We start from the raw sequence: 15,884 nt of genomic DNA, 5'->3' as shown, positions 1-15,884 counted from the left end.
TATAATAAAGATGATTGCACAAATATGCCAACCTTACCTTAAATACGATAGCTTACAATTACACTATTATAACTTTGAAAAGTAAAAAAAAAACATTTTAATGTAATTTTCTCTGTTAGAATTCCTACACACATATACTATTTATATAGTATCTTTGTATCTCAAAAAACAATTTGTATTTGTTAATTATTTTTCACTACTTAATCGCCACTTGGTGGCGCTACTCTTTACCTGATATGAACACGTGGTTTTAGTAGCACCACCCCATCGGCTCTCTTCCGACGGGACACCAAACTCTCCATCAGCAGCAGCAGCATCCAGCAACTTCACATCTACAGTCAGGAGCAGCAAACATGACCATCAACACAATCGGTCAGGATGGAGTGCAAAAACAACAAATGCCCTGCTTGACTAAGGTAAGACTGTAAAGTTTAATCTTTCGTATAATTTTTTAAATAATTGACTACAGTTATTTACAGCTATAAGCGTTATAAATTAAAGCTTTTGCTGTTATTTTTGCGCACTAAAATGATGATATGCGCGTGATGTGTGCGTGCTGTCATGTGCAGTTTGCGTTGACGTTTTTAAATCAAAATTAAGGTTAAATTTATATAACAAAGTGTGTACTGTATTTTTTAAAATTATTTAAGACTTTTGCCTGTTTAGTTACACTTTTATTTAAAAAAAGTCCTGCATGTGACAAGTTTTAAAAGTAGGCTACACATTTTTTCTGTTTCAGTTATTATACCACTGCATAATAATGAAGAAAGTTTTAAATAAATGTTTCTGTCAATTCATGACATTTAATATGAACTCTTCTCATAGATGGAGCGCATGATCATATCCATGCAGGACCCAGATATGGGCATCAAAATGCGCAACCAGCGTCTCCTTATTACAGTTATACCGCACGCAATGACTGGTAAGTGACTGGTGTCTCTCTCTCTCTCTCTCTCTCTCTCTCTCTCTCTCTCTCTCTCTCTCTCTCTCTCTCCATCAAACTTGACTCACTTCATCCACACACACACTTGATAATCCCAAATGGACTTCAATGTTCCGATTATTTTCCAGTCACTGACATGTTATGGCATGATTAAAGATGCCGCTGAGGCGTGACAAGAATAGTTGGTCGTTATTATTATTGTGGAAATCGTCTGCATTTCACGGCAAAGTGACGTCTCCGTGCGCATTTCGGAAAGTCTGGAGCGCGCAACAGGACAGAGAATCAATAGAAGCTTGCGCATTGAAATTAGACTCCTGTGCGCGCGCTCGGTCTCCGCGCTCATTTCTCTTGCATTTAATTAACCCAACAGTGCATGTTTTCTGCCTGCGCGTGCCTCTCGGAGGACGTGTGTACAAAAACAAAACAAAGAAATACGTGTCAAAGCCACAAATTAAAGTCACAATAGTTAAGGCATACACAACCAAGTTAGTTGGATATCAAACGATGTAGACAAAAATGTAAGTATGTGTGTTTAAAAAAGTTTGTGTGACATTTTTCGTAACAGGTATGGACATAATTGATTGGCTGATTAAGAAGTTCACTATTTCTGATGAAGGTAAGACGATAAAATTTACATTTAGACTTTTTATTTAGTAGACACTTTTATGCCTTTTTTTTGCCTTAAATGTAGTGTTGTTATGTTGACTGGTGGTGTGGTGTAGTAGTCAAGGGTCAGGTCGGGTAACTGAGCAAGACACTTAAACGCACATTGCTTAAGATTTTTTTATGTTACATGCATAAGTGCTATGTCCTACTGTGATTTTAGATAGTAAGCAGCTAGCAATAAAGACCCTAGCAACCCCCCGATAAACTATAAGCAACTTAAAGTAAAAAACTTTACGCAACAGACTGTCGGCTTGCATGGTGACTACTTTTTCATCAGTCATTATTAGCAATGTTTGTCTAACACCACTTATTGTGTGTATGAACCTGTATGTAATAATTTCCATGCTATCTGCTGTGGTTTTCCAGGTATACCTGTGACTTGCAAAGTGTGTCCTCTGGAGACTGCATTATTCTCCATGTGCACTCCTTATATGGACATCAAAACATACACACACGCACACACATACACACACACACAGTCCCAGAGGAACTCACACGCTTGTTAGTTTTGCTTTAACACTGCCGTAAACTTAGATTTTATGTGATGTTAAGTAGGTTCGGTGCAAGAGTTTATTTTAGGAAAATGCATAAATGCCACACACAGAGAACAGTTAGGACTTAGAAAGCTTTATAAAGTGTTGTCCACAGCTGTGCCTGTAAAACACAAGACAGTTTTTCAAATATCTTTAACCCTTGTGTGGTGTTCGTATTTTTGTTACTTAGACGATGTTTGTGGGTCTGGTGGACCCAGAGCATTATTAGTATCTTAAACCAATGAATTCATACTAATTTATGTAATATTGTTTACAGATGTTAACTTTAGCCTTATTGCAAGTAATATAGACAGAATTTATGGTTAATATTGGTCATTTACCACTGGTAGAGGACTATTTATAAACTAAAGTGCCATTCGTTTTTGTGGTAATATGAAATAAAAGAAGGAAATTCTATTCTGATCCAGATATTGGGGGAAAAATCATATTTATCTTAAATAAGTATAAATGAAACAAAGTTTTTCATCACTGTTGATGTTTAATTATTTGAACTTTTTGAAATTGTACACATTTGTGTCAGTCTACACAGCACAGGCCCCAAACTGAACAGATGCCGTATCATAAGACATCATCCACACTAAACACATAACCTGTTCATGCCAGCCAACACAACACATAAGAAGCAAATTTTTAATGTGTAGCTATGTTATGTATGCATTTCTTGCATTTTACACAAATATACTGTGTCCATCTGGTCCACACACATTGAAGTACAATGTGTTGCTATTGGCCACACTTTAGAATGATGAAAATACATGGATAATATTTTACTTTCTCTATTATTCACTCAAGACAAATGTTCATGCACGGCATATAACATGTTGTATCCTTGCGGCATTACAGCAAAAGCAGAAGGAGAAAACTCTGACATGCATCCATCACATATGTACAGACATGTATACAAATACACTCGTGCACTCACAGGAGTCCCAGGAAGGAGAAAAACAGAGTGAAGTTACATAGCACATTCAATTTTTACACTTTTATTAACCCCGGGTCCAGTGGACCCGAACACCACATATGTAATATAAATGTGTAGGGGGGGTGTACAGTGTACATTAATTATAAAGTTGTTTATTTTTATGTTCTTTATAGAAAATGAGCCAAGGCCAATGAATCTGAGGTTGAAACAACAATTAATTGCATAATTTTTCTTTCAGTAAACATTCAAAACGGGTCCCACAGACCCGAACACCACACAAGGGTTAATGCTTATTTGAGGGTTACACTAATATATCCGACTAAAAAAATACCAAAAGTTCAAATTTTTCACAGAGTTTGAAATCAGTATGTGCTTTTAGGTTCATATTTATATAAATCATTGAGTGCTTTTGTTTCATTATCTTACTGGCACATATTTAGAGATTTTTAACCCTTCATAAAGCGTTCCTTAGCAGCGCTGTTGCTTTTAAAGTCCCTCAATGTGAACTGGTGTATGTAACACAGGGTTGCCAGGTTTTCACCAAGGGGAAACCTTCTGATCTCTTTGATGAAGACTTAAACTGCAATTCATCGACTGGCCACTAGAGACTGGCTCCAAAAGAAAGTCAATCCCATAGACACTTATGTTAAAATGCCCAACTTTACAGCAGAAAATAATGTTTACAGTCTGGTACAAAAATAGTTTTTTTTGTCTATATAGCTAATTTTGCCCTTCATGAAAACTGTATAGGGGGTAGTTTTTTTTTGTAACTCATCCGTTAAAATTATGTTAAGCCTTAAAGTTCTGCATAATTAAGGGTGTGGCCACTTGAGTGATGGGTGAACGTCACTGCTGTCACTACTGTCGAGCTAAGCGGGCATGGTTTTAGCAACCAGCCACTTCAGCTTCATGCACATCCTGCCTCTTTACTCATTTTTGGATATCTGCGAGTGATGCGCAGTGACGCGATGCCAAGATGGCGACGTCAGGCCACGCCAACTATTGGCTTTAAAAAGCTCTTCATAAACCTATGGATGACGTCACAGACACTACGTCCATATTTTTACAGTCTATGGTTTTCACAGCATAACCCACCTAATTGCTACTCAAAACTAGCCCAATCGCGTCTCGAGGGTGTTCTTCGGTTCTCTGTGTTCCAGAGGAAAAATTGTTTTTGGCAGGGTTCATTTGCTGAAATTCGCATTTCGGAGCTAAATATCACATTATTGGGGTCGCTTTAGCTCGCAGACATGAAAAACACCCAGCGTCAACAGTATTGAAGCATGTACAGTAGCCCAATTCCCCAGAAACCCGCAGACTTGGCAACCCTGATGTAAGATAAGCACTATTTGCAAATAGACAGACTTTATAATTGTGCTATACGTAAAATTATGTTGAAGTTGATTTTAGGCATCTTTCATAAAATATTAAAATATTGAGACTTGTATTAATTTTCGGAACATGCAGAGTATTTATGTTAGTTTTGAGTGTGTGTTATTATTTTTTGTAAATAAATTAGTTGGATTGGAATATCATATTAAATAATAATGGTCAATATACCCCATTCAGAGAATAAGCAGGTATGGACAATAGGTGGATATTTTGTTTTATATGTGAATATGTAAAGTACTGTTAAGTGTGTATTTATGTTTTATATAGAGGCACTGCACACTGGACAGCTTCTTGTGAAATATGGTTACATCTACCCCTTAAAAGAGCCCAGAAACCTTATTCTGAAATCTGATGATTCACCATATCGTTTTCAGGTACACACACACAATACACAAACACATATCATTGCTTAAGTTCAGTGAAACAAATATCTCTTTTTTTATCAGACACCATACTACTGGGCTTCAACGCGCTGGCCAGCATCAGAGCTGGATTATGGTGAGTTGTAAATACAATTTAAAGGTACAGTACACCCATTTTACTGTACACATCAGTTCAGTTTACTCATCATTGCAGGCACAAAATGTGCTGCAATAACACTGTGTTAGTGCAAACACGTCATGTTTCTTAGGTTAAGGGGTCTGTATTGGAAAATTGAGGACTCAACTATCACAGTGAGTCCACATACAATCCTATAATTTCACAACGACAAAGTAATGCATTTACACGTTTTCTAGCAATCTACCTGGCAAAGAAGAATATCCGAAAACAAGGAGAGCTGATTGAGTATGAAAAGGTGAATGGACCAACCACACCACCAGTAAGTGAAGGAGTCATAAGCTATTATTAATTCTCTATCTATCTATCTCTCTCTCTTTGTTAGGAGTGCTATAATGCTTTACATAAACGGATCAACCACACCTGGGACTTTGTTGTGATGCAGGCAAGAGAGCAGCTCAGGTAACTCCCATCACACAAGCACATAACACCTAATGTTTACTTTGATCTATTATAAAAGAAAAAAGTGCGGTTAATGCACATTTACTTTATGCATTTGGCAGATGCATTTATCCTAAGTAACTCACAGTGCATTACAAGGTATACATCAATATGTGTGTGTGTTGATCGAACTCATGATTTTTTTGTTGCAATTGCAATGCTATGCCAGTTGAGCTATAACTTCAAAGATGTTAAAGCACAACTCATTTCTAACCATAAAGACACAATCATTTAATAACTAATCACATGTAAAGGCATATATATATATATATATATGTTTGGTTTTTTTGACAATATTATGGAAAGTGTCGTGGTGTTTTTGTTTTTTTGCATTGTATTTTATGTTTTAGGGAAAAAATATTAAAGGTCTTTTTCTGTGGGATGCACCCTGACATATGACAATGAAAAACATTGCTCTTGCTAAGTTTTCATTTCTTGTGTTAGGGCGTCAAAACAGCGTCGGAAAGCAGACCGTTTAGTGCTGGAGTGTCAAGAGCAAGCCTACTGGCTAGTGAACAGACCACCTGTGAGTACTAAATCCAGTAATCCCGTAACACTAACAAAACTTAACAAAGAGGGGCGTACTGATACCACAGTACTTTATTTTTCAAAGGAAAACATTTCAAACAAGGTTTCATTAAAGGTCCAGTGTGGGTTTTTAGCGGAATCTAGTGGTGAGATTGCGAATTGCAACCAACCTCAATTTCGAAACACAAAGAACTAAGGGTAGCCGCTAAAGGACAAACATGTCGTCGTCTGAGACAAATAATAATAATAATAATAATAATGCATTTTATTTATAATGCACTTTTCATCACAGATCTCAAAGTGCTACAGGATAAAAACAATAAAAATGAGAAGAAACAGTTAAAAATACCTCTAAAGAGAACTAAAAGCTTTGTTAACAAGAAATGTCTTAAGACCTTTTTTAAAACAGTCAGTGGATTGCGGCGCCCTCAGAGTGTCAGGGAGGGCATTCCATAGACGCGAGACAACTTATGGACAAAACGTGATCTGTACAGCAGTTTGTCCGTTTAGGGCTACATGGTGGGGGCTTCTATGTAAGGAAACACGCGGTGTATGTAGATCAGTGCTTCCCAAACGATGGGCAGCGGCCCCCCAGTGAGTCGTTGCATTACTGCAGGGGGGTGTTGTCTAGGCTAAATTCAAATATTACTGTATAATATTGAAATTGTTCTGAAATGTGATTTTTCCCCTCCCTATTACATAAACATAAAACATATCCATTTTTTCCATTTGAGGTGAGATACAATGCTTGTAAATAGTTTTAAATTTTTTTTAACATAGTTATGTAATTCATTGCAATAGATTTGTGAACTATGTAGCTTCTGATTTGTAACTATGTAGCACTTTGATGCATTATAATTAGTATTCAGAAAGTTGTAGTGTTATGTAGCGATCACACCAGCCTTGGAAGAGTGATTTACATGTTAAGTCAATGCAAAGACGCAAATAGGCATCGTGCGGCGCGCTAAGCGCGTATGGCACGGCGCGAATTGAGCGTTGCCACGTGATCCGCGCGAGTTGAAAAATCTAAACTTTGGCTGATATTTGCGCCACGTTAACCAGTCAGGAGCTTGCTCTAGTAGTGACGTGACTACAGGAAGCAAGTGGAGGCAGAAGAAGCACCTCCCATGACGCAAATTTCTGCATGAATGTCTTGAATGACTAGAATTTTATGAACGGCTTTCACGCACGAATGAAGCGAGTAAACTCAAAATGTTTACGTGTTTTGCGTGTTTTGCCACATCTTCCGCGTCTGGTGTAAACGCTACATTATGGATTTAAATATATTTGTAAAGAATGTTTACGTCATCTTTTACCAGAATATGAAAATATTTATCATAATTAAAAAATAATTTTCATGAAAAGTCCCACATTGCACCTTTAACTCCCAGTACAATAAAAAGCCAGCTTTAATCAAGACTTTCAGAAATTTAATACAAAAATTTAAAAACAGGCAAACGCATTAGCCAATCATGCGGCAGAGTGATGCCTAAACCGAGTTGGCATCTGTGCCCACCAATCTTCTGTACCCAGCGTCTGCTTATGAAACATTTAACCGGTCGGTTAAAAGCATCGCAAATCAGGGTGAAATGGGGGAAGGGAGGCAGAATGAGTAAAAAGGAGGGCAGATACTTGCAAATAATGGATAAAAAAGGAGAAGTAGAGTGGAACACATCGGTGCCTTCAAAAAGCACACGCATGAATGCACAAACAGACAGTACACGCAAATAGGAACGTGCATTGCTTACCATAAACATGATGGTATAGATCAGGGTTTTTTTAACACATTGGGATAAGATGGGTCGCGCTGGGTCCAACTAATGGCGAGCAATGACAATGATTTTGATATGATGTACCAAAAGGTATTTTGATATTGCAATTACACTAACATTTCATTAATAAAATGACAAAAACTACTCATATTTAATTGTTTTCATTCAAAAATATGTTGGTGAGTCCCGGGTAAGAAGTGGGTCGCCAAAAAAAAGTTTAGGAACTGCTGGTATAGATGGATGAGGTAAAAGCACAGGACAGAAATGAGGTGAAAAATTAAAAAGTTGTTATTGTTTCACCCTTATGTTTTTCTAAAAGTCGTACAGATACAAGAAGGCAACATTTTGATTTTTGTGTGAACTATCCCTTTAAGGATTGTAAAATGTCTTTGTTGGTGGTGTAGTATATCTCTAATGCTTCATCTTTTGGCTGAGAGCTTAAGAGGATATTTTATTACTAAGTGAATGTGTATTAGCGTGTCTTTCTATGTTTGTCTGCTAGCTAGTGTACACTGCGTGTGTGTGTGTTTGTGGATCAGGTTCACTACATTATGGGATCTGAGGAAAATGACTAAATACACAGATTAAATAATAACAAATAAGATATAGGCTACATATAAAAAATGACATATTAAAACTCAGTAAGGTTTAATGGTGTAAAAATTTTATGAGCTCAGTATTAAAATTGAATAAAAGGTCAATGGTAAGTTCTAGCCATCATGTGTGTGTGTGTGGGGGGGGTGTGTGTGTGTGTGTGTTATTAAGCACTTTTGCACAAGGACATTTTAACAGATGATGAATAATCTGGGATGGATTTAAAATCCATTTCATTGCCACTCTGTGTACAGTATTTTCATGCCATCCATGGGTAAATCCACCTGTCAGACATTATGTTGATTTGGGTTAGTTTAAAAGCCTGGAAACAAGCAGGGCTTACAAAATTTCTTTTAAAATGGTCAAAGTAAATTTAGCTCATTGAGTATCTCTATGAAAACGTTTTTAGCCGGGGGTGCTGGACATTCTGGATAGCGGACCGGAGAGATGGATGAATACTAGAGTGCAACTGGTCAGTGAATTAACTACCACTAAACACGATACATCATACAGACCAAGTAATAATTTTCAGCAATATATATATATATAAAAAAAACATTCACAGCAGAATCTTTCATGTTCAAGCATCATCTACAGCTTTCTTTCTCTTTATTTCTGTGTTTTTCTTTCTCATGCGTCCTTATTCAAGTAAGTATTTCAAATGTTGCTTCATTTTCTGCTTTCTTCATTTTCTTCATTTCATAGCAAGACCATTTGATCATACAATGTGTGCAGATTGATAAACATTTAACCATGACAGAAACTTTATTATTGAATTTCAGCAAAGAACACAGAATTCTACAAAAAAGAGGTATGTTGTCTTAATGCTTTGTGTTTTGATTATATGATTCAAATAATATTCAGATAATATTCTTTTTAATACATATCTTTTATTTTTGTATCTTTTGTATTGTATGGTCATTTTTGTTATTATTCATGGATTCACATGAGGCTGTAGTCTATCCCAGCTCATAAATGAGGGTCAATGACGTGACGTTAACTATTTTGCGTCTGTAAAGGGTTAAATTTCAAAATTAATTTGCAAATTACTTGCATGCATTCTCTTTTTTGAGGACCAAGTCTAAAATTTGGTTTTATTTCATTTTGAAAGAAAATTTGTGGGATAATTGCAAAAATGTCAGTGTGGTGTAACCGGTCTGTCAATTGGTGTAAGTAGTATTTTTTTTATGAAAATATAAATATATTCATAAAAAATGTGGAATAATATCTATTTAGTTTAATGTAATATGATTTTTAACATACATTTTCACATCATTTGTCAAAGATTATTTTGAAAACAGAGCTGTTTTCAGCATATGTCAGGACAAATATTACAAAAAAACATTAAAATTTACATTTAGAAATAACTAATAAAATGATATTTTAAAATGTTTTTTTTTTTTTAAGTTTACGCTTACATGCCATCAAGGTGGATAAAATATATAATATTTCTCATTCTTTGGCGGAATTGGCGGTTACACCATTTGACATTTTCAGGTCCATTCAGGTTTAACTTTCATAAAAATTGTGTATTTTTTATTGCATAAAATTAACATAAATACACTATGTGCATTGAAATAAACCTGATGCGTGCTTTTAAAACAAGTTTTTTAAAAAGATTTTTGAATTTCTCATCTTGCCAAACCGTTTTTTCACTGACCCATGTATAAAATAATAAAATATGTAGTAGAGATGCACCGATTTATCAGCTAATAATTGGTATTGGTCAATAAAAGCCATTTTTCGGCCAATAAAAACAGATGATACTCATGGCCGATAAATGGTTGAGCTCCGTGTATAAAAAAAATTAACTAGTTTTATGTTAAAGGAGTAGTCCACTTTAAAGATGGGGTCCATTGACTTTTTATAGTAGGAAAAAAATACTATGGTAAGTCAATGGGCCCCATCTATAAAGTGGACTACTCCTTTAAGTGAAGGCCGGTGACTTCTTTTTCGAGGGCACACGATGCGAAGCTTGTCACCGCATGTATTTAGCTCGTCATATGTGTGGCTCTTCATTTCAAAATATGTGTTTGACGCGTCATGTGAACCATGTGCATAATGCGTCTTGTCAAAATAAGTGCCTGTTTACTGTTAAGGGAGTTTCTTGCGAGTATTTTGTAAACAGGAGCGTCTCTTGTGTATGTGTGCAGAAGGCACTTATTTTGAAAAGATGCATGATGCACATGGTTCACATGACGTAACGAACACATATTTTGAATCAACGCCTCTCTGAAGAGAAGACACCAGCTGGCACTGTTAATGTTTAATATTTAATAGTCATTATATAAATAAAGAACATTTAGACATTTTTTCTTCAGAATTTAGTTAATGCAAGTAAATATAAACACCAAACTATTTGTATTATATTATAATCGGCTAATCGGTGGATAAATTTTGTTTATATCAGTGCATCTCTACTAGTATTATATATCTAACATTGCTGTGCATGTGACTAATTTTAGCTCCCATCATGCAGTTGTTTGTTTTATGTTTGTCTATAAATTAAATGGCTTTAGATTAAACACAACAGAAAAAGCCTGGGCAGAAATCGCATCAAATCCTCAATTTGTCTTGAGAGGTACTGAATATATCTGTTGTTGTCCATCCTTTATACTGTTCATCCTCAGGCTAGAGCTAATGGACTATCATCAAACTGTGTTTGTGTGTATGTGTGTGTGTAGTTATGTTAAATACTGTGAGCAGTATCAGCCTCATGACCCCATAATGCAAGGATGCCTTCCCAGCAACCCCTGGATCACAGATGATGTCACGTTTTGGACCATGAACTCTGACACGTGAGTCAGATGATCAAAAGCCATTAATCATTATAGCAGTGACTCAAAATCCAAAACTAAACATAAGTCTTGCATTGTTAAACACCACTTGTATTTGAGTGAGTATAATTGCCAGATGCAACCATGGACCACAAAACCAGTCATGAGGGTCAACTTTTTGAAATTGATATTTATACATCATCTAAAAGCTGAATGTAAGCTTTTCATTTCATGTATGGTTTGTTAGTATATGACAAATGTTTTGCAGATATACATTTTATAAATTTGGAATCTCAGGGTGCAAAAAAAATCTAAATATTGAGAAATACACCTTTAAAGTTGCTTAAATGAAGTCCTTAACAAATATTACTAATGAGTAATGACAAATATATTTTTTATAAATATTCACGGTAGGACATTTTATGGAACATAATCTTTATTTAATATCCTATAGATTTTTTGAGATAATTTTCTCCTTGTCTGTGAATCAGGGCCGCTGTGCCGACTACACTGCGTGTGGAGAGCTGGAGATTTAGTTTCATGAAGCTGCTTAATGATCCATTGGGCAGAAAAGAGCTGATGATTTATCTGGAGAAAGAATTCAGCGGTATATACAAAAAACATACATAAACAATTTTGTTTAAGGTGACTAAATAGTGTGAGGTCATGAATTATACACTCACCTAAAGGATTATTAGGAACACCATACTTATACTGTGTTTGACCCCCTTTTGCCTTCAGAACTGCCTTAATTTTACGTGGCATTGATTCAACAAGCTGCTGAAAGCATTCTTTAGAAATGTTGGATAGCATCTTGCAGTTTATGGAGATTTGTGGGATGCACATCCAGGGCACGAAGCTCCCGTTCCACCACATCCCAAAGATGCTCTATTGGGTTGAGATCTGGTGACTGTGGAGGCCATTTTAGTACAGTGAACTCATTGTCATGTTCAAGAAACCAATTTGAAATGATTCGAGCTTTGTGACATGGTGCATTATCCTGCTGGAAGTAGCCATCAGAGGATGGGTACATGGTGGTCATAAAGAGCTGGACATTGTCAGAAACAATGCTCAGGTAGGCCATGGCATTTAAACAATGCCCAATTGGCACTAAGGGGCGTAAAGTGTGCCAAGAAAACATCCCCCACACCATTACACCATCACCACCAGCCTGCACAGTAGTAACTGGATCCATGTTCTCATTCTGTCCCATGTACTCTACCGTCTGAATGTCTCAACAGAAATCGAGACTCATCAGACCAGGCAACATTTGTCAAGTCTTTAAATGTCCAATTTTGGTGAGCTCATGCAAATTGTGGCCTCTTTTTCCTATTTGTAGTGGAGATGAGTGGTACCCGGTGGGGTCTTCTGCTGTTGTAGCCCATCCGCCTCAAGGTTGTGCGTGTTGTGGCTTCACAAATGCTTTGCTGCATACCTCGGTTGTAACGAGTGGTTATTTCAGTCAAAGTTGCTCTTCTATCAGCTTGAATCAGTCGGCCCATTCTCCTCTGACCTCTAGCATCAACAAGGCAGTTTTGCCGACAGGACTGCCGCATACTGGATGCTTTTCCCTTTTCACACCATTCTTGTAAACCCTAGAAATGGTTGTGCGTGAAAATCCCAGTAACTGAGCAGATTGTGAAATACTCAGACCGGCCCGTCTGGCACCAACAACCATGCCGTGCTCAAAATTGCTTAAATCACCTTTCTTTCCCATTCTGACATTCAGTTTGGAGTTCAGCAGATTGTCTTAACCAGGACCACAACCCTAAATGCATTGAAGCAACTGCCATGTGATTGGTTGATTAGATAATTGCATTAATAAGATATTAAACAGGTGTTCCTAATAATCCTTTAAGTGAGTGTATTTGTACAATCTGCTTTCATACTTGTGATGTTGGGGTACGGAGTGGGGTTTCACTTGTGCTATTTCCCATTATCACACCGTTTTGTACAATCAGAACCATGTAAAATAGGTGTACGTAATTTTTAATGTCGGTATTACCATGGTAAAATGCATAATTTCCTTTGATTTTGACCCAGTTCTGAGCAACATCCATAAAGTTTCCCTTCTGCACTATTTTTGGACTACACGCTCTGCATGTATTAATAATGTAACGCATTTTCATTTCTCTCCCTCATCTCTTTCGCATGGTGTTTCTCCTGTTGTCAGCGGAGAACCTGTGTTTCTGGGAGGCTTGCGAAGACGTTCGTCATGGAGAAACCTCAAAGATTCCTGAGAAAGTGGAGGAGGTTTACAAGTAAGTGTGTCATTTCTGCAGCCCTCGAGGGAACGATTGTTTCCAACACAGGTGTAGCAGAGTATAACACAGTTATACTTTTACAGGTTCACATTAATGTTATCACATGTAATAACAAAGTATATCTGGCACATATTTGTACGAGGGGAGGAATCCGAGCTCAAAATATGAGCCTGAACCCCACTCCATCCACCCAAAACCATTGTTTTCATCATTAATGAAATTTCAGGGAACAGACACTGGTGTAAAAATGTTTACCTGGTCTGCAGGTCTCTTTGGATAAAAGTGTGTGCCAAATGCATAAATGTTTTAATTTTTACTTTGAATCTATCAGGCAGTTTCTGGCCCCCGGTGCGAGTCGATGGGTAAATATTGACAGTAAGACCATGGAGAAAACTCTTCAAGGACTCAAGCAGCCTCATCGGTTTGTTTTGGACGATGCCCAGATGCATATTTACTTCCTCATGAAAAAGGTATAAAGTTTTTTTTTTTTTGCATTAAAAAAGAGTTAAAAAAGGAATTATATAACAAGGTATTAAAACTGGACCATTATTTATGTGTGTAGGATTCGTACCCACGGTATCTCAAATCCGAACTCTACAAGAGTTTATTAACTCGAGCCGTAGTACCGCAGGAGACCAAGAAAAGGTACATGAGCAAACATGAGTATAAAGATCAATCTGCCGTATGAAGGAGGTGACATCTCATCTGTGTTTGTGCGCTCGTATCTGTTTGTGTCCAGCGTGTTCCCGTTCACCCGTCGGCAGCGGTATTCCAGTCCCTCCCCTGCGCTCGCAACCCAACCGGCAGAGAATGATGGGAAGCCAAAAAACTCCAACTCTTTCAAAAGCAATTCTGGAATGGCATCCCGGTTATAAACATGCATTGTTGTCTTGTTTTAACACATTTCTGCTTTTAATGTGCATGAAACAAATGTTTGTTATTATTTAAAGAGAATGCTCAGTGTACTCATCTATTCATAATGTAGAAATACAGCTGTCATGCATATCATGAATCCATCTATACGCAGATTCAGCAATAATGAAATATTCAAGATATCACTCTGCCATTTAATTTTGTCTTTTAAAAAAGTTTGTCAAGTTATTTTTACCTTGTTTGTTAACTTTAATGGTATGCATTCATAATCTCAACACAGACAATAATAGGCATTGTAAAGGATTGTTCACCCCCCAAAAAATGACATTTCTGTCATCATTTACTCATCCTCAGAAAACATGTTACAAACCAGGCCCGGCTCCACATATGAGATGAAAGATGGGCCAAGTGATATTCCAGGTGGGCCGGTCAGATTGGGGGGGTCTTTAATGCTTTAATCTCTTTTTTTTGTCCAAAAAATGTCTATAGTTTTAATATTGTATATTTAAGATAATTGTTAGGTTGTTTGTTATTGTTGTGTTTGTGTTTCCTTCTTTTTTTAAATATTTTTTGTACATATTTTGGAACTATTAACTAACTTTATTTATATCAAATGGTTAACATGTTTATTTTTACATTCTCTCTTTTTACGTTTGTAATATTTTTTGACCCCTTGACAGATCTTGTATTAATTAAGTACCTTTAGATTTGATAAAAAGGGACAGTTCCTTTAAAATAACTATTTACATAAACTAAAACAAAATTTTTACAAACTAAAAATGTAATTTTTTTTTAAATGCTGTTTTTTTATTATTCTCACGTCTGTTAATATAGTATAACATTACAGATTTTTGGCCAAAATATTGGCTGTTATGTGGTGTGGGACCAGGGTGGGCCAAGCCTCTGATTGGGTGGGCCAGGCCCACCCTGGCCCCCCTTAAAGCCTGGCCTGTTACAAACCTGTAACCATTTTAGTTCTGCTGAACACAAACAAAGATATTTTCAACAATGATTGTTACCAAACAGTTTTGGACCATCACTGACTTCCATAGTATTTTTTCCTACTATGAAGGTCAATGCTGCTCTTGCTTGATGCAAATAAGTCTTTACCAGATCAAGGGGTGAGTAAATGATGACAGAATTTTCATTTTTGGGTGAACTATCACTTTAAAGGAGTCTATGAGAAATCTGGCTCTAATTGTTTACATTTCTCCTTTTATTAGCATATATATATATATATATATATATATATATATATATATATATATATATATATAACAAAAAAACAGAAATAAAGAGATATACAAAGAACTACAAAAAACATTTACCTTCATAAGCATAAATATATTTTCACTAACTGCATTGTGCGTTTCCACATTCAAATACATGTGCATATATATGTAAGGCCTGCCGTTTAACACAAACACATGTGATGAAAAACAATTTCTGTAGTGAAAAAACTGAAAGTAAAATTCATTACCAGTAGTTGGGAGTCACCAATTTACTCAATTGGCAGGTGACAATTTAATCATCAAGTGTTGACATAGACATAATTATTTTTAACAATCATACACGTTACAATATTATGATATAAAATTTT

At 36.3% G+C, this 15,884-nt stretch overlaps 1 protein-coding gene across 1 annotated transcript; it reads left to right on the top strand.

Annotated features, from left to right (window-relative positions):
* Positions 1 to 289: 289 nt before the first annotated feature.
* rgs11 (regulator of G protein signaling 11) lies at positions 290 to 15,543 on the top strand. Its single transcript, XM_065254218.1, has 17 exons — positions 290 to 416; positions 826 to 922; positions 1,509 to 1,559; positions 4,745 to 4,851; positions 4,924 to 4,975; positions 5,215 to 5,273; positions 5,361 to 5,437; positions 5,921 to 6,002; positions 8,780 to 8,842; positions 9,158 to 9,181; positions 10,890 to 10,951; positions 11,055 to 11,168; positions 11,639 to 11,754; positions 13,321 to 13,408; positions 13,743 to 13,881; positions 13,974 to 14,056; positions 14,151 to 15,543. The coding sequence occupies exons 1-17, from the start codon at positions 354 to 356 to the stop codon at positions 14,284 to 14,286; spliced, it is 1,413 nt and encodes a 470-aa protein (XP_065110290.1). The 5' UTR covers positions 290 to 353; the 3' UTR covers positions 14,287 to 15,543.
* Positions 15,544 to 15,884: the final 341 nt, after the last annotated feature.

Source organism: Paramisgurnus dabryanus, chromosome 4, assembly GCF_030506205.2.
Source record: "Paramisgurnus dabryanus chromosome 4, PD_genome_1.1, whole genome shotgun sequence".
Classification (NCBI taxonomy): domain Eukaryota; kingdom Metazoa; phylum Chordata; class Actinopteri; order Cypriniformes; family Cobitidae; genus Paramisgurnus; species Paramisgurnus dabryanus.
This window is presented reverse-complemented; position numbering and strand designations above follow the sequence as displayed.

Coding starts and splice junctions, on each gene's coding strand:
- rgs11 (XM_065254218.1), top strand. CDS start 354: ATGACCATCAACACAATCGGTCAGGATGGAGTGCAAAAACAACAAATG. Junction 1,560..4,744: donor GTTCACTATTTCTGATGAAG/GTAAGACGATAA, acceptor TGTTTTATATAG/AGGCACTGCACACTGGACAG. Junction 14,057..14,150: donor CCGCAGGAGACCAAGAAAAG/GTACATGAGCAA, acceptor GTTTGTGTCCAG/CGTGTTCCCGTTCACCCGTC.